Genomic DNA, 18,052 nt, shown 5'->3' with positions numbered 1-18,052 from the left:
AGAGGCCCTGTTGGGGCGTGAGTCCACGAGGGACACGGCGTGGGCGGGGGTGTCTTGGGTGCCCCAAATGGCAGAAGGGTGAAACTGGGAAAACGCTAATGTCCTAAATTCAAGCAGGGGCCGGGACAGCGGCGGGGAAGAGTCCACTACGCGCGGCCTACGCCTGCATGCAGATCGCCTATTCCACAGGGCAGAGCCGCCCTTCTCGGCCACCGGCCGACGGAAGCCGACCGTGGCCTTCCGTCGCCCACTCCGAGGGCCGCGCTCCCGCACGCACGCACGGTGACGCGCGTCCCGCCCCGCTCCTCCCCAACATGGCGCATGCGCGGGTCCCGCTGGGGCTGGCGATCGCGCCCTCTGGTGGCGGTCCGAGCGCGTCGCACCCTTTGTTGTGGCGCTGGGGTCGCCGAGGCGACGACGGGGGCGGGTGGTGAAGTGGGCGGAGTCTGCGTCGCAGCTGGGACGCTGACGCCGAGAAACCCTTTCCTTTGTCCCCTACGACAAGAGTGAATGCTCCGTTTTAGGTGCAGGGGAAGGAGAGCAAGATCGCGGGGGAGACATTTCAGAGAGATTTGGGGGGACTGACGCTTTCCTTCGCTGGCATGCGCAGAGATGGGGACAAAGGCACAGAGGGATGACTTTTAGGGGTCCAGGGGCTGACAGCCCGGAGACAGCTGCAGGGGGCGGCGCCGCAGGTACAGAGGAAGTGCAGGCTGAGAGGGAAGCGAGGGTGTGACACCCCAATGCAGGGAGCCACCAGCTGTGCTTAAGCCCTACATTCCTACTGATTCTGCTCCTACAAAAGCTCGTTGGGCGCCGCATTCCCAGCCCCACCTTGCACTGAGTCAACTTACTTTTTCGAAACTGGGAAAGAATCAAGTATTTATTCTGCCGTTCATGTCTGGACCTCACCTCTCAGGAACCAAAGTAGGATATCAGGGCTTTGTGTCCAGCTAATTAGGAAGGTGTACTCACATTTGGCCACCATTTGGAAAATAAAAATAAAAATAAAAACAAACCCTGATGGCTAAGGCTGTGGCACTGCCAAGACCACAGCGACGCCAAGCTGTGCCTCCAGATGGAAGGACCCTACCATCCATGAAGTGACCTGGCCCTCCAAAGTTGAGTCGGAGACTGGTCGTGCCTCTGGATCCAAGCAGGATTGATAGGAGGGAATAATTAATGGGAGGAGTTAAAGAACACCATGGAGATGCAGTTAGCATCTGTGGAAAAGCCACAGCACACCTGAGCTGGTTCCTTCCCCGAGGAAGAAAAGAGGGAGAGGAAGAGGAGGGGAGGAAGCCAGGCAGAGGAGAAAAGGAGAGAAGAAGAGAAACAAAAGGATTTGAACCGTGGTGTAAAGCTTTCTGAAAGATCTGTCCATCAGATCCAGTGGGTACACTCATGGGCTTCAGATCGCACAAACACATGACAACGAGGGACATTTATGAGTAACTGGAAATTTACACTGGAAGTTGGATGTTAAGGAACTATTATCTTAATCATTGGTTGTTATGTGATCATGTTGAGTCATTATCTTTTTGGAAACACACACTGGAACACTGACAGGAAATTGGACAGGAGGGAGTAGGGAAATCGGGAGGGGGAAGACAGGAGGTGTTTCCTGGACAGGGAGACTCTTTATTGGCTATTCTGTGGACTTCAAAAACCTATTTCAGGGCTCCACTGGGTAGCCTAGTGGCGAACTTTTCCTTGCATGAGCCAGGATCCCATAAGATCACAGGTGTGATTCCTGTCTGCCCTGCCCCCCTCATTGGCTGCTCCACTTTCCATCCAACTTCCTGCTTGTAGCCTGGGAAGGCAGTGGAGGACGGCCCAAAGCCTTGGGACCCTGCATCCATGTGGAAGCCTGGAAGAGGGAATTCCTGGCTCCTGGCTTCAGATCGGCTCAGCTCTGACCATTGCAGCCAGATGGGGAGTGAATCAGTGGACAGAAAATCTTTTTCTTCAAATCTCCTCCTCTCTGTATACCTGCCTTTCCAATACAAATAATAAATAAATAAATCTGAAACCATCAAACAAACAAAAACACCTGTTTCAGAACCAGAAGCCTAAAGACCCTGTTGTGACCTACTTCTCCTGCCCACTGATGGACCCCAGCAGACCTCAGGGTGCTAGGTATCAAGTAGCAGGTTGGTGTCCAGACAGCTGGTAGGTGGGAGTGGTGGTGGAGGGGATGTCCTGCTGCCCCAAGTCTGGGGAGGCTTTTTGGAGATTTCCAATTGGCTCCTGGGACTGACTCTTCCCCTTGAATAGGGTGAAGAAGGAAAATGCTGTGGTTAAGGCAGGCCGGTCCCAGTGGGTACCGGTCACATTGGGCTCAGGCACTGCCACCTTAAGACAGCAGAGGGTGTAAGCTGGTGGCTCCAAAAATAGCAGGGGCAGCAGCAGGAGGGAGTGAGGGGTCATGTGCAGAAGCTCCGGGACTGAGGCCTGCAGGGCTGCCTGGCTCTAGCATCTCCGCCCTCTGACTCTCCCTCAGCCACCAGACCCTTTTTTTCCTCTCTCTTTCTCCATTTCTGGGAAGGCGGAGGGATGCCAAGGTGATTCTGGGACAAACACATGCCCACATGCTGACTTTGGAGTCTGGTGGCTCTGTAGGAACCCATGGGGCAGTCAGGTGGGATTCAAGGGAGAAAAAGCCAAGGACTGCATCACCTGCCCACTCTGCAGGGTTACCCAGGACAGTTCCCGGGACTTGTGGTGGCAGGGAGGGAGGTGGAGCTCGGGGGAGGCAGCAGCACTGTTTGTCTGGAGGCCTGATGGGATGCTCACTCTAACACCACGGGTTTGGAACCTTGGCAGCCCTGGATCCCTGGGGACACAGCCTCGCTGCTTGCTGTGAGTGGGAGGCAGGAGAGAGATGGGCACCCCCACCATCTGTCTTCTTCACACCTGGACCAAGGTCCTTGGCAGAGACAGGACCCAGTGCTGGGGCAGTGTCTCAGACAAGTCCAGCCCTGTTGGGGTTCGTGCAGTAGATGTGGGGGGCACGAAGGTGTGAAGAGTATTGTTCCATTGCAGGCAGGGCCGCAAGGAACTTCCCGCTGTTTGGCAGGGTCCGCCTGCCCAGTGGACATCACCTGAATGTAGCTCCACCTTCTTTTGCATGGACACCGGACCACCCTGCGAAAGAATTTTAATCCATCCAGGCATTGTTTGCTACTGTGAGGCTGGCCTCTCACTCAACGTGAGCTTGGAGGTTAATGTCAATACTGATGTCTTGCAAAAGGACCTTCTATTATTCCTACTGTCTTGGCTGTCCCCATCGACCTTATGCTAATCAAGGGACCTATATTTAGGGTTTCATTCTTTCCTCATTCTTTAGATTCCCCTTTTCTTTGTGATACAAGATTGAGTTGTAGGATAAGAATTGTAGCAGGAACTTCTATTGTTTCTAGATAAAACTAATGGCAGAATTATCCTTAGAATTTCCCAACTTGACCATGATGTAAAAAGTCTGAGCCAGAGTTTGACTGATTTTGTATAAATAAAGCGGACAGCTTTTATGCATTGTCCATTATGATCATGAAATCCTAGTCGTCCGTCTTTCTTTCTTTCCTCTTTGCGCCTCATCCACTCACCCTTCGCGAGTTCCGAACTCAGCTGGAGCTGGACTCCAGCACAGCCCTGGCTGTCATTTTCTGTCAGGCACTTGGCTAAGCACCTGCCATCCACTGGTTACAAGCGGCCTTGGAGAGGTGATACCCCCATGCGTGCATCAGTCTCACCATCTGTAAATGGGCCAGCAGTAGTATCTGTGTCATGGAACAGCCCAGCTGTGATCGCTCCACAGCTGCATGACATCTCCACCGTCTATTTCCTGTCTCTATGTGGCTGGTCTGGAGACAAAGGGCTGGGCGGGGGGGGGGGTGGGCAGTCAGCTTTTATCAGTAAGGAAACTGTCACACGGCCCATTTAGTCCAGGGGAGGGGAGACACTAACATCACCAGATCAGAGCAGTGTGAGTGCTGTGTAGTGTGGGGTGAGGGCCATCTGCTGGCTTAAGAGTAGGCAGGGGGTCCAAGAGCTGGGGCGCCCTGTGCGTGGTCTAGAAAGGCGAGTGGGACTTGCCAGCTGGAGGAAGGCAGGTAGTGGTGGACTGCAGGTCCAGGGACAGCTTAAGAGAACCCACCAAACCAGGAAGGAGCTGACCAGGGCTGGACAGGAACCTAGGGACTGGGGCGGGGAGCCAGGTATATGTGAGGGGGAGTATGTGTGGGGCTTCTGGAAAGGATGATCAGGTAGAAGGCCCTGAGAGCTGCCAGCAGGGGTAGAGTTTGGAAGTCAAGGGCGATGGGTCATGAGACGACTGAGATGGTTTAGAAAATGCAGTGTTGTGAGATGGCTGGAGGGATGTTGTGGCAGAGGACAATGTCCACACCGACTTTGGGCCTGCACTGGGCTGGAAAGGAAGCCCAGTTGGGTCTGCTCTGGGCAGGGAGGGCAGACCCAATTGCTCTGGGACACCTCCCTGCTCCTCCCTCCTTCCTCACCCCTCCTCCTGCCCCTGTCTCTGTCACTCATCGGGCCAGCTGCCTGGCCAGCCATGGCGGCGTTCCTCTGGCTCGCTCTCCTTGTGGGCAAGTCGGGGCCTCCTGGGTGGGGAGGGAAGGGAGGCCTGGGAGGAGGTTTGGAATTAGGGGTGATGTGCTGAAGTAGATAGGGCCTCTGGGGAGGGGACTGAGGGTGCGGTAGAGCCCCAGGGACTTTGGGGTTCCTGCTCAGCCAGCAGGAGCTGCGAGGGTGGGAGGCTAGGAGCTGGAGTGTGGGGGCTGGGTGTGCTGAGGACTGCAGATGTCCTAGGGCCCCCGGGGTGCACCTTGAAGTGCAAACCCATGGGACATGGGCCCTTTAACAGGGCAGGCTGGGGCTCTGCTCTACGGAGCTCAGGCTAAATTTGGCCTGAAGAGGAAAGGGGGGTAGTAAAGGGACAGGGCCCTGTTGCTGTCTCTATGGCAGCCTAAGAGGCTGTGTTTGTTTGGGAGGGCAGGTGGGGGTGCTGGGTCTCAGGATGGCTCCCAGTCCTTAAAGGCATCTTCTCTGTCCAGGTTTTGTTCTAAGTACCCGGAACATGCTCACATATGACACATGCACACACGAAATAAGCACAGACCTCCTGGTCTCACATCAGCCCCTGCCCGCTGTAACCCCATCAAGAGAAGGGGTGGAAAGGTTGTTGGGGGCCAGGAGGGCGTGTCCTCCCATGAGGACTCATGGGGGTTCTTTTCCTGGGAGCTGAGGGGGAAAGGCTGGAAGACTGGAGGGTGCTGTGTGTGTGTGTGTCTGAAGCTCCTGGGGTCCTTGCAGGTTGTCTGGCAGAGCTGGGGGCCACCGAGGCCCAGCGGACCAGCCTGTACCCACTGGTGGGCCGTTTCTTTGTGCATACCTTGGAGCCTGCGACCTTCCTGAGCCTCCCAGAGCACGGTGAGGGGAACCTGGTGATAGGGGGTGGCTGGGCTGCCCCTGAACCTGGTTCCTGCCATGCCCCAATGCCTTCTGCTTGTCCCACCAGCTGTCCCATCCACCATCCCCGTCACCTACCATGCCCACCTCCAAGGACACCCAGACCTGCCTCGGTGGCTCCGCTACACCCAGCGCAGCCCGCACCACCCTGGCTTTCTCTACGGCGTTGCTACTCCAGAGGATCTGGGGCGTCAGGTCATCGAGGTGCTTGTGGGATGGGGCTGGGAGGACCCTTGGGAACTTCCTTCCTAACACAGAGCCCTGCCAGCCCAGAGTGGGGGTTTTACTTGCCTTCATTTGCATCTCATTTACATGTCACTAGTCCAGGTCCTCAGTTCCCAGCTATGCCACATCCCGCTTCACCTTACCCCTCAGCCATCTTCCCCACCTGTCCCCAGGTCACAGCCTACAACCGCAACACCTTCGACACCGCCCTGCAGAGGCTAACACTGCTAATCCGGGACCCAGAAGGTACCTGCCGTCCAGCCCTGCTGCCTGCCCACTCACCACATTCGGGGGGGGTGGGGTGGGGTTCTCCCCTGGAAAGGGAAGGAGTGCTGTGGAAGGTAGAGACCTGGGGATGGAAGTGGGGAACAGGGTGTCTTGGGAGAAGGGGTTCCCCTCCAGTTTGTGGTAGTGAGCACTGGTGGATAGTCAGTGCTGGAGTTTTTTCCTGGGCTGCTCTGTACACATACCTGGACAGGCCTTTGCAGGGCACAGAGGCTGTGGGTGCTGAGCAAGGACCTTGGACATGGAGGTGGGGAGGAGGAGCTGGGTGAAGTTGGGGGAAGATCTGGGGCTAAGGGTAGCTGGGAATGGCACAGTCTGAGGTGCTCCCATCCCGGCTTCCCCAGGCCCCCCACTGCCCTACCAAGCTGAGTTGCTGGTACGCAGTCATGATGTGGAGGAGGTGCTGCCTTCGACACCTGCCAGCCACTTCCTGGCTGCCTTGGCAGGTCTCTGGCAGCCTGGGGAGCTCAAACTGATCAATGTCACTTCGGCTTTGGATCGTGGGGGCCGTGTCCCCCTGCCCATCGGAGGTCAAAAGGAAGGGTAAGGGTATGACCCAGGCTTGCCTCTTGTCTGGGTGGTGGGCATAGGACAGGAGGCTCCCTAGGTTGCAGGTGGATTTGGCATACCATTGGGTGCCCACAGGGTGTCAGCATTTATCTCTGCTTCATCATTCTCTGGCCACAACCTTATCATCCTCTCGTGCTTCCTGGGCCCCAACCCTACTTGCTCTGAATTCTGCATCTTGGTGTCCCATGAGAATGTAAACATTCCACCCACCAGAGGATGTTCCTGGTGGGCTGGGACCATCTTAGAGTGCAGGAACCCATCTTTGGATCAGTCTGGAACTGCCCAGCAGGATGGGACCCCATGCCCTGCCTCCCTCCCGGCTAACCATGGCTTCTGTTTGGGCCCAGGGTGTACATCAAGGTGGGCTCTGTCTCTCCCTTCTCCACCTGCCTGAAGATGGTTGCGTCCCCTGACAGCCATGCCCGCTGTGCCCGGGGCCAGCCTCCACTTCTCTCCTGCTACGACTCCTTGGCACCTCACTTTCGCATTGACTGGTGCAATGTGTCCCTGGTAAGGAAGGACCTGGGCCTGGCTCCTGGGGTGTGGCAGGAAGGGTACCCATCACAATCCCTGACCTCACCCACTCACTCTCCCACCTCTTCCTGCTTCCATGTCTGAGCTCTCCAGCCTGTACCTCTGTATATCTCTGTCTTGTCTCAGTCTTGTGAGCTAGCTTTATTACTCTCCCTTTGCCTTCCTCCTTGCCTCATCTCTATTACGCGCACGGGCGCTCACACACACACTGAAGTTCCACATTGCGCCACAAGAGGACGACAGAGCCCACAATCCTCTCATGGGATCTCCAGGTCCTTGTCCCAACTCTATTGTCCCCAGAAGCTAGTTCTCTTCCTCTCCCATCCCGAGGGGGAGCCTTTTGTGCCACAGCCCAGTCTGCTCCCCTCTGACTTGTCACCTATCTAGTGCCACCTAACATACTTGTCTGCCATGAAGAGCAGATAGCTCTCCATATTGTAAACCAAAGCTGCTCTCTCCACTTGGGAACGTGGAGCTGGGGGCAGGGTGTCGTTTGAATCCTGCCCCACTTGGGCAGGAAGCTGTGTGCGCTCTTCCTGTGGGTTGGCCAGTGTAGATGTAGTAGGAACTCGCTTGGGGTCACACAGCTGGAGGCCAACGCTACATGCTGGCACTGTCCAATTACATCATGTCCCGCTGTCACTCATAGGGACAGGCAGTGCTGTCATTGTTCTGACTTTGCAGCTGAGGAAACTGAGGCACTTAAAGGCCAATCATCAGCCAAGCACTGGCTGGAGTTGTGATTCGAACCTCAGAGCTGTGCGCTAACATCTGTGTTGTCCTGCCTCTCCTAGCATTTATCCCCTGGCTCCTTGAGGAAGGCAGGCAGGCAGCTATGGTTGCTCAGCACAATGGGCGAGGCTCTCTCCTCTGGGGTCACTGTGTCCAGGAGCGACCATTCCCTGGGTCAGCCCTGGCTCTCTGTGCAGGTGGACAAGTCGGTGCCAGAGCCTGCAGATGAGGTGCCCACCCCGGGCGATGGGATCCTGGAACATGACCCGTTCTTCTGCCCGCCCACCGAGGCCACGGCCCGGGATTTCCTGACCGACGCCTTGGTCACGCTGCTGGTGCCCCTGCTGGTGGCCCTGCTGCTCACACTGCTGCTGGCCTATGTCATGTGCTGCCGGCGGGAGGGGCGGTGAGTGTTGGGGAGGGCACCCACTGGTGCTCATAAGCCACAGACTTTGTGGCTCTTGGCTCAAGGAGTGGGGTTCTCAGCTAGAAAGGGGCTGAGGGCCCCTTTTCCGGGCAGCAGGAGCTGCAGTCCAGCCCGGCCTGGCACCAGGAGAAGGGGGTGGATAATGGTGAGCAACCTCAGACACCCGAACCCTGGGGACCCCTAGGAACAAAGTCTCCAGCCCCACTAACATGTCCCTTGTTATTCTGCAGGCTGAAGAGAGACCTGGCCACCTCTGAGTGAGTAGGGAAAACTGGGTGCTGGGTGGGGGAGCCCCCCTAGGATGCTCCTCCTCCTAAGTCTATAGGCAGAGCAGATTTCCCTGGGAATGACAGGAGTCACTGGGCACCACCAAACCCCAGCCCTGGGCTGATTAGGTGTAGTGCCAATGGCTTGCCCATTCTTGCTGTTTTGTGGTTGGTTGAGGATGGGGAAGGGGACTTGCTCCCACCTTGGGGGAGATGTATGATGAGACCCAAGAGATTCCCCAAAGGTACTCCTCCTACTCATTCCCACCATATGTCAGACACCCAGGGCTGCAGGCCAGGTTCCGCCTTGCTCTTGTTTGGTCCTTCCCAGCCTCAGTGTTTCCACCTGGAGGCAGTGGTCAGGCTGGCAGAGGTCCACAGGTACACCCCATTTGGCTCACCTTACCCCAGACCATGACACTCTTTGTCTTGCCAAGCCTCTCCTATCTTTCCTGCCTAATCCCTCCTCCTCTCTGGCCTTTCCTGCTCCCTCAAACCCCAAAGACTCCAGGAGACAGTTATGAAATAATTTAGGCTCCTTTTATTCTCGCTGCACTGAGCCTAAGGTGGGCCAGGCACCCCCAGCTCGCTGGCCTGGCCTGGCTCATCAATTGTGGCTGCGTTTGGCCACCTTGCGAACTCCTTTGAAAGGCCGCTTTCGGCCCTCTGTGGAGTCTAGTGGTGACACGCTCTGTCTAGCCTGACGGCGCCCAGCCCGGCGCTGCCCAGACTTTTTCTGCTTCTGTCCTCTCTTGGTCTTGAGCTTGAACTTGGAGGCTTGCTTCCTGCTCAAGCGGAAGGAGCCCGTGGTACCCTTGCCGGTCACCTGCTTGAGCAACCCCTTGTCCATCAGCTTGTTGAGTGCGAGCTTGAAGCGCCACGTGTTGCGGGTCATGTCGTAGCCTGTGGCAGCCAGCGCCTTCTTCAGGGCAACCTGGGACACGCGACTGCGACGCCCCTTGTTGGCAAGAAACCCCAGGATCACCTTGGACATGCTGGGCTTCCGCTGGACTTTGGGGTGGCTGCGAGACCCTGGCTCATTGTTGGTGAGCCCCGATGTGCTGGCCTGCTGGTTTTCACCCAGGCTGATGTTTGAGACCAAGGGTGCAGAGGGTGGCAGCGGAGATGTGTCTTTCTGCATCTCTTCCCTGGCTTCGTGAGGGGAGTTAGGCGAAAGGACCTCCAGGGTGGCGGCTGGAAGTCTCCTGGGGCTGCTCCTTGGTGGGTGGGTAAGGGGGGTCCCAGCTGCTGCTGCCCTCCGAGGCTTCCTTGTGGAGCTCCAGCCCGCGGCTTTCTGTGGACAGCTAGAGGGAGGACCACAGATGAGCAACCCCAGCTGGCCCCAGCAGACTTGTGCCAGCAGTGCAGGGGGACAGTCAGGTGATCTCTGTGGTGACCTCAGGCAGACATTGTGAAGCCACCAGAATCCTGCAGGGGTCACAGTGGGTCATTGTTCCCTCCTGGGAGGGGCCAACCTGGGATGCTAGGTGGCTGTGGGCATCTGACTTACTGAGAGGGTTGTGACCATGGAGCCTAGAAGGGTGTGCTCACATATGTGTGTCTGTGTATGTGTGTGTGTGTATACCTGCAGGTGCAACTCATTTTTTAAAAAAAATTATTTTTATTGGAAAGTCAGATTTACAGAGAGAGGGAAAGACAAAGGGAAAAATCTTCCACCCGCTGGTTCACTCCCCATGTGGCTGCATTGGCTGGAGCTGAACCGATCCAAAGCCAGGAGCCAGCAGCTTCTGAGTCTCCTATGCGGGTGCAGTGTCCCAAGGCTCTGGGCTGTCCTCGACTGCTTTCCCAGGCCACAAGCAGGGAGCTGGAAGGGAAGTGGAGCAGTTGGGCTACAAACCAGCGCTCATATGGGATCCTGGTACAAGCAAGGTGAGGATTTAGCCAATAGGGTATCATGCTGGGCCCAGGTGCAACCAATTGCAAGATATTCTGAGTCCCATTAAAAATTTTGTTTTGGGCCTGTTGGCATGGCCTAGCAGCTAAAGTCCTCACTTTGAACGTGCCAGGATCCCATATGGGTGCCGGTTCTAATCCAGGCAGCTCCACTTCCCATCCAGCTCCCTGCTTGTGGCCTGGGAAAGCAGTCTAGGATGGCCCAAACCCTTGGGACCCTGCACCCGTGTGGGAGACCTGGGAGAGGCTCCTAGCTCCTGGTTTCAGATTGGCACAGCACCAGCTGTTGTGCTCACTTGGGGAGTGAATCATTGGAAGGAAGATCTTTCTCTTTGTCTCTCCTCCACTCTGTATATCTGACTTTGTAATGAAAATAAAATAAATCTTTTAAAAATAAGTAAACAAAAAGTAGGAGCTGGTGCCTTAGCTCAACAGGCTAGTTTCCAGGCCACAAGCAGGGAGCTGGATGGGAAGTGTAGCTGCCTGGATTAGAACCAGCGCCCATATGGGACCCTGGCGCGTTCAAGGCGAGGACTTGAGCTGCTAGGCCATGCCGCCAGGCCCACTTTTTGTTTATTTTTAAAGGCTCTTTATATTTATTTGAAAGTGGGGAGAGAAAGAGAGAATGAGAGAGAGAGAGAGAATCTTCTGTTTCATTGCTGGTTCACTTCTCAATCACCGACAACAGCTGGACTGGGCCAGGCTGAAGATTCCATCCAGATCTCCCATGTGGGTGGCAGGGACTCAAACAATGGGTGATTAGCCACTGCCTCCAGGGAGGTGGGCGAGACACAGAGAAGTTGGGACTTGAACTGGCACTCCCATAAAGGGTGTGGATGTCCCAGGTAGCTTAGTGCCTTGAATGGTGAGGTCCACTCCTATGTTTATTTTCTATTTCCATTTTTATTTTGTAGATCCCCCATCGAGATCAGTGATCCCCATGTATATTTCACATGCAGGATTTTGTACCCCCTCTCCCCAGTTTGAAGGTTGTGCCAAAGTGGATCAATTATTATACTGCGGTGGGGGACACTGTCTTGGAACCGTGTCCTCGCTCACCCCCTCTGACCTCCCTGGCTCAATTTTGTGAAGCCCAGATAGTGCAGGAAAATGTGCTTTTTTCCGCCATTGGAATCGATAACCAGTTTTACTGCTTGTGGTAGCAGCCTTCCCTGCTCTGCGTTTTGTGTTGATTTACTGTTACAAATCCCCACATCTTTGCTGCTTCAGTGTCTTTCATTTTTCAAGTTGTCCACACCCTGTGATTCTGTTGCCTGGCTAGGCACCTGTGTCAGGCGGTATCGGTCATAAATACCCCTCCAAGCCCCAACCACTCCTCCTGTGTCTGTAGGGGCGAGGGAGGCGGGGCCAGGGCAGAGAAGGCAACTCAGTGTGTGGGAGGTAGAGCTGGAATGGGTGAGTCTTGGGGCCAATGTGCTTGTGAGGGATGGCTGTGTGGGTGTGTGAGGGCTGCAGGTCATGATGGGGTCTGGCTTCTCCCCTTGCTCTAGAAAATCATCTCCAGAAGATTTTGCACCTGTGTGTTGTTGCCAGAGTAATGAGACCCAGCTGTGGGGCTGGGGGTGGAGAAGGAGCCCATTGACTCAGCCCCTTCCGGGCCCCAGGGCCAGCAGGGTGGGGATGGAGACAGCACCTGCTGGCGCTCTCCATTTCAGCCTCCGCCCACGCTTTGTGCTCTCTCTACTCCAGTGTCCCCTTTGTCTAGGAATGGAAACTTGTGTTTTTGAACTGCTCTGCTTGCCAAATTCCAGACTGGAGAGCTCATCTTGACCCTCCCCCTGGCCTCCGACGGTGTCTCCCGCGCTTCCCGCCATGGCCCCCAGGGGGCGCGTGGCGCTCAGTGGGGAGCTGCAGACTTCTGGGCTCTGGCCTTCAGCTGGAAGGCCTCTAGCTGGACAGGAGGGTGGGGAGAGCTCTGATTTTAACGAAGAGTGGCAGGTGGGGCCCCTTCAGCCCTGCCTGGAGCCTGGAAGAAAACTGATTTTTGTTTTTTTGTAATGGAAACTCTATACTGTCTGATGTCACCTCGGTGTAGCCTGGACAAATGTCACCAGACCAGGCAGGCAAATACTTCTGTTTAAAAGGGCTGGGGAAACACCTGTTGAGTAAAGACCAGATTAATCAGTGCTCTGGTTATGATGAAATAACAGTGATGATGGCAACAGCAACTGGAGGCTTCCTGTAGTAGCAGCTACTGCTTGCTGTAAGGCTGAGTGACGGATGTGCCACCTGCTTTTCATTTGTTAACTCACTTGACTCATGTCGCTGTTTACATCTGAGGAAACCAAAGCACAGAGAGGTTAAGTAATTTTCCCAAAGTTACACAGCCATGCAACCTGAAGTAAAACGCAAAGCAAGCCCAAGTGTTTAACTGTTGCGGAACCCTCCCTGCCCCTCAGGGCTCACGTAAGGCTATGAGAAGGTTGCTGAGAACGAGGCTGAGCTTGCAGAGGAAGCCTTGAAGCTAGAGCCAGTGAAGGCTTTTCAGACCCCAGTGCTGCTGGGGTGTCAGCTTGTCTGGAACTGAGATGGGGGTCAGCTCTGGTGTTGGGAGGTGGTCATTTGCGGGGGAGAGGGCAGGTTGGGCTGGGTTTGGGAGGGAGCCGGAGCTTAAAGAGCAGCCTGAGGAGGCATGCACGGGATGAGCCGGCACAGGTTGACTGTGCACAGGGAAGTGGTCTGAACAGTGGTAGGGAAGTAAGTGGAGGTGGGAGGGGAAGGCAGATTTGCTAGGGATGAGTGTGCGAGTGTGTGTATGTGTGTGTGTGTGTGTAGGAAGCTGGGGCACAGAGTGAGTGGGCAGTTTGAGGCCGTCTGCATGCAGAGCCCATGCCTCCACGCACCGCACCAGGCAGGTGCCAAACAACAAGTTTGTTCTCCGCTCCCACGTGGAGCTGCCAGGGGTTGGGGGTGGAGTGGGAGAAGTAGAGCAGGGGCTGACTCTGAGGCAGTGCAAGCCTGGGGTCCTGCAGGACTGGCTCCCCGCTGACCACCACCCCTGCCCTGTGCTGCCAGCATCCAGATGGTTCACCACTGCACCATCCATGAGAACACGGAGGAGCTGCGGCAGATGGCGGCCCGCCGCGAGGTGCCCCGGCCGCTCTCCACCCTGCCCATGTTCAATGTGCGTACGGGCGAGCGGATAGCCCCACGCGTGGACAGTGCCCAGGTGCCCCTCATCCTGGACCAGCACTGAGAACCCAGACAGGTGGGTCATGCGGGGTAGGGCCAGTCTTATTTCTGGGACCAAGGGGGCCTCCATCTCAAGGCTGGGCAGGTAATGGGGTATGCCAGGGCTGTACCACTCAGTCCCACGCAGAGGTGGGACAGTAGGAGGGCTGGGGTCCAGCTCGTTCACACCTCCCTTCTGCTGCCTCTGTACTGCTTTCAGTTCTAGTCTTGGCTGGATCTTCTTTTTTTCTTTGCAACCAGAGACCAATGATGACCACATCCCACCTGCTGCTTCCGGCTCCTGGACCAGCTAGACTTCATGCTCTGAGCCAGTGGGGTGTGTGGGGGATGGAGAGGGGTGAGAACCGACAGAATAAACAGCTGCTCATCTGTGGTGCCCTGTACCTTCTCCTCTGGTCTCCCTACTCCAGGACCCAGCAGGGCTTTCAGCTGTCCTCTGAAAGAAGAACGGGGGAGGGGCTGCCACTTACAGCCTTCATATGCACCTGGCAGCAAAGGAATAGCTGGGGTCATCTCTCCTCATAGACCAAGGTCTAGGGACAATGAGGGATACAGCACGGGTTGGAACTTGGCAGGTCTGCCTCTGCTTCGTTCACCAGAGGCAGATATCTGGGAGGTTGTGTCTGGAGCTGACCAGTTGCCTTGGAAGGAGACATCCTCTGTGTGTTAGGTCAGTGCTGGTCACCGCAGTGCTGGGCTCTGCCCCCCACGGCACCTCCTGTGATCCTAAGGCTCCTCCCAGGCTGCCTTCCCGGCACCCCCTGCTCTCTGCGAGAGGCGCCTGCCAGGCCCAGTTGTTCCCATCTGTGGCCAGCTCTGGATTGCGCCCTAGGAGATACAGCGTTTGTTCACAGGAGGCGAAAGGCAGCCTGAGGGACAGTTGCAACTGGGCATGCTTACAGCTCTCAAGAAGTTGCTGCTTCCTTGGGCCCAGTTAAAGCTTCTGCTGGTCCTGCCTTCTGGGCAGCCCCCAGCTCAGTTCCCGGAGTCACCAAACATGTTAGATCCCCAGGCATTTGCAGTAGCAGGCAGGCAGACAGGGCGCAGCTCCAGCCAGCGTGTGTGCTCTGTTCACGCATGTGGTCCCAGCCGCTCTATGGGTACCTGCGCAAGCTGACACATGCAGCCTCTGCCTCCTGCCTGCTTAGGCTCATCCGACCCCACACAGGAGCTCGGCAGTGTTGGCTTTGGGAGGCTGGGAGCAGCCAGGCCAGCTATCTGGGGAGGCTCCTTGCCCCGTCATCATCGTCCTCTCTGTTCTGTCTGCTGCCTGCCCAAGGGCCAGGGTTTCTGTCTGCTGGCCAGAGAAGGAGGTGGGAGGCTATTTAGGGCCTTGGCAGTGCTGCCCTCCCTGTCCAGCTCCCAGGAGCACACGGGAGCCTGGCTGACGGCCCAAGAGGAAATGGCCCAGACAAATAGCCGGGAGGATGGTGTGACTGCTGAGGACACAGAGCTGTGCCCGGCGCGTACACACACACACACACACACACGCAGACAACTTGAGACTTACTAGGGTGAGCCTCTGCTGGATGGACAAGAGCCCACCCAGCAGCCCCACCCACCCTCACCACCCCCTATAGTTTCTCTCCTCTAGTCCCACTGTGGCACCACCCACATAGTATCTTTCACTGTCCCCAAATAACTCCTAGGAACTGAGGGACAACCACACCTCCATCAGACGGCCCTGCGGGCACAGGTGGCCCCAGCTCCAGGTGCTCACTTACAGACTCAAATCACAGTTCAGCTGCCCTACAGCTGTCTCTTATGGCTGCATTTGAATTGCTCATCAGTTAAGAGTTGCAACCAATGCGGTACTGGCTGGCAGGAAAGCCTGTGAGGGCTGAGCCTGTGGGCACGATCTGTGCCAGCCCTTGCAGGACCCCCGAAGCCCACAGAGTGCCCCTGCTCCCCAAGATCCTACATACTAACAGCCTGCATTTTCATGTCCTATGGGATGGGAAGTTTAGTCTCTCCATATGAACTTGCACCACCAACCACAGCAGCCACTGGCCACACAGGGCCACAAGGGGCACTGAAAATGTGGCTGGCCCAAATTGAGATGGAGCATAAGGAGGAAATAATCGTCTTTCGGGATAGAGTATGTTCAATTAAAGACATTTATAGTAATTTTACCTGTTTGTTATTTAAAAAAAAAAATAGGTGTTAGGTCCCAGCATAATGGCTCAGTGGCTAAATCTCCTCCTTGCATGCACCGGGATCCGTCGCATGTGGGTGCGCCGATTCATGTTCTGGCTGCTCCACTTTCCATCCAACTGCTTCATTTGTGACCTGGGAAGGCAGTGGAGGATGGCCCAAGGCCTTGGGACCCTGCACCTGTGTGGGAGACCTGGAGGAAATTCCTGCCTCCTCGTTTCAGAATTGGCTCAACTCTGGCAGTTGCAGCTACTTTAGGGGTGAACCCATGGACAGAAGATCTTTCTCTCTGTATCTCCATCTCTCTGCAGGGTTTGCCTTTCCAACAAAAATAAAAATTAAAGATGCTTGCTAGAAAAAATGTAAAAGGAAAGCGTGTGCTGCATTTTGGTCGGGGAGTGCTGACTTCGTGGCTCTTTTTCTCTACCCTAGGTTGACCACCGAGACCCTTTCCATGCTTCTACAAAACATCTGCTCCATGCACACAGTCACGAATGGAATGGGAAGTTTAGTCAGAGCTGGGAGAATCTGCTCATAGCGGGGAAGCCCCCGGACTTTGACTCTATGACCTAGTGGTGCTGCGGTCTTGGCTATGGCTTTCCTCTGCTTCTGTACTTTGCCCTTCTAGCTCCTCCTACCATCTTCACATGCAGCAAAAACCCCACTTTCTCTGGCACCTGTGGGTATCAAACTTACCTCCCTCCAGGCTGATGTTATCTGTGCCTGGCCCGGCCTGGAGATCTCCAGATGAGTAAAGGTCCATGGCTTCCTGGCCAAAGCCAGCCTTCTTGCAGAGTCTCCCCTCCAGGATCTTCCATCTGCCTTCAGCCTGATGCAGTGCCCTCAAAGGGCACACATGAAATAGACTCAGCTCTGGCCAATTGCCTGGCTCCTATAGATGCTGGGTACCCCTGCAACCACACTCCGCCTCTCTGGATTTCCCTAATTCATCCCCATTCACGTAGGCCTGGGCCTTCATCATCCCTGGTGCCACAGCCCCCTGAATTCTCAGGGGTTACCTATAGTACAGGTGCCTGCCCATCCCAACACACCTACATCGAGGCAAGGTCCCTTGTGTGATCAATACCCCAAGAGGCCTAGAAGGGACCTCTGTGGCACCTTTCTCCTACTCAGATCCCAGTATCAGCCTCCCTGGGGGGCGCTGGCACTGGGGGTGGGAGGTGGTGCTAGCTCAGTGCCCTCATCATCACACACCCTCGGGCCCTCATCACACCCAGCCTCTTTATTCCCCCTCACATAAGGCTGCCACCCTCCAGCTAAGAAGCCCTTTCACAGCCTCTCCTCCCTCAGTCACACTCAGCACTGTCTATCTAGAAAAGTTTCAGAGGCACAGCAGGGGAAGGCAAGACTAAGAAACTGGAAGAAAAAAAATAACATAGGCCAAATCCACCCTCTTCTCACCGCAGACAGTCTACCAGGAGCCAGGCTCTAAAGGGGCCCAGAAATTCAAGACCGCAGTACAAATAAAAATTCCAGAGGAAATGTCTTCTCTTTCTAGACGTTTCCATATTCAGTCTCTTGAAAATTCATCCCCAGATGTGTAGAGTTCCTTTCCAAACAGGGCAGACGAAGCTGAGTTCTGCAGAGCAGTGCTGGGGTGGCCAGGGGCAGTGGGGTCTCCGGGGGAGGGTCCGGGCGGCTGTATTTAGGGCGGTTGTGACGTCAGCAAAAAGGAGGGCTTCAGCTGGCGATTCAGGACAATAGCTGCTTTGTCCCCCTTTCCTCTAGTCCTGCTGATGCTGAAACCACACACCAGCCCCCTCCCCCCATGCTGCGTGGCATGGCCTTGGAGCTGCCTGTTGGGACCCCACTGCCACACAAGCCAGCCACACGGGGCCTGTAAACCCCTGCACATACATGTGTGCACAGCACATGTCCTTTTACACACCCATGTGCAGGCTTGTACATGGGACAGCACTGCCTATTTGCTCCTTGGCCCCGGACAGTTGCCCCAGCCTGATGCAACCCCCAAACTGATCACAATTCAATGAAAACAGAACTTGCCTTCCTCAGTCACAACAACCCCATTTCAAGTGCGAGCAGCCATTGTCCTGGACAATGGCAGCGATCACAAAGTGGGTCCACCTGTCAATCAGCAGGCATGGCACAGCCTTGGGGGACTTGTGCACAAGTAAGCCTTCATTTCTAGGTCAGAGTTCCGTGTCCTGGTGGACTAGTTCCCTTTCTACAACAGTCCACGTTGTGGTAAAAGTGCTCATGATGA

At 55.7% G+C, this 18,052-nt stretch overlaps 2 protein-coding genes across 2 annotated transcripts; one reads left to right on the top strand and one right to left on the bottom strand.

Moving 5' to 3' along the window:
• The first annotated feature begins 314 nt into the window (after positions 1 to 314).
• Positions 315 to 13,669, top strand: SGCA (sarcoglycan alpha). Its single transcript, XM_041000967.1, has 9 exons — positions 315 to 423; positions 5,314 to 5,448; positions 5,537 to 5,691; positions 5,886 to 5,958; positions 6,342 to 6,540; positions 6,915 to 7,077; positions 8,031 to 8,239; positions 8,491 to 8,517; positions 13,477 to 13,669. The coding sequence occupies exons 1-9, from the start codon at positions 315 to 317 to the stop codon at positions 13,655 to 13,657; spliced, it is 1,251 nt and encodes a 416-aa protein (XP_040856901.1). The 3' UTR covers positions 13,658 to 13,669.
• Positions 9,059 to 9,672, bottom strand: LOC121170249 (spermatid-specific linker histone H1-like protein). Its single transcript, XM_041001292.1, has one exon. The coding sequence runs from the start codon at positions 9,665 to 9,667 to the stop codon at positions 9,134 to 9,136; it is 534 nt and encodes a 177-aa protein (XP_040857226.1). The 5' UTR covers positions 9,668 to 9,672; the 3' UTR covers positions 9,059 to 9,133.
• Positions 13,670 to 18,052: the final 4,383 nt, after the last annotated feature.

This window comes from Ochotona curzoniae, unplaced genomic scaffold (assembly GCF_017591425.1).
Source record: "Ochotona curzoniae isolate NIBS_2020 unplaced genomic scaffold, NIBS_Ocur_1.0 scaffold_2453, whole genome shotgun sequence".
NCBI classification, from domain to species: domain Eukaryota; kingdom Metazoa; phylum Chordata; class Mammalia; order Lagomorpha; family Ochotonidae; genus Ochotona; species Ochotona curzoniae.
This window is presented reverse-complemented; position numbering and strand designations above follow the sequence as displayed.

Bases quoted from the DNA above. Each gene is read 5' to 3' on its own strand.
- SGCA (XM_041000967.1), top strand. From the start codon at position 315: ATGGCGCATGCGCGGGTCCCGCTGGGGCTGGCGATCGCGCCCTCTGGT. The intron at 424-5,313 runs GCGGGTGGTGAA...GTGTGTCTGAAG, and splicing joins TCGCCGAGGCGACGACGGGG to CTCCTGGGGTCCTTGCAGGT. The intron at 5,449-5,536 runs GTGAGGGGAACC...TTGTCCCACCAG, and splicing joins CCTGAGCCTCCCAGAGCACG to CTGTCCCATCCACCATCCCC.
- LOC121170249 (XM_041001292.1), bottom strand. From the start codon at position 9,667: ATGCAGAAAGACACATCTCCGCTGCCACCCTCTGCACCCTTGGTCTCA.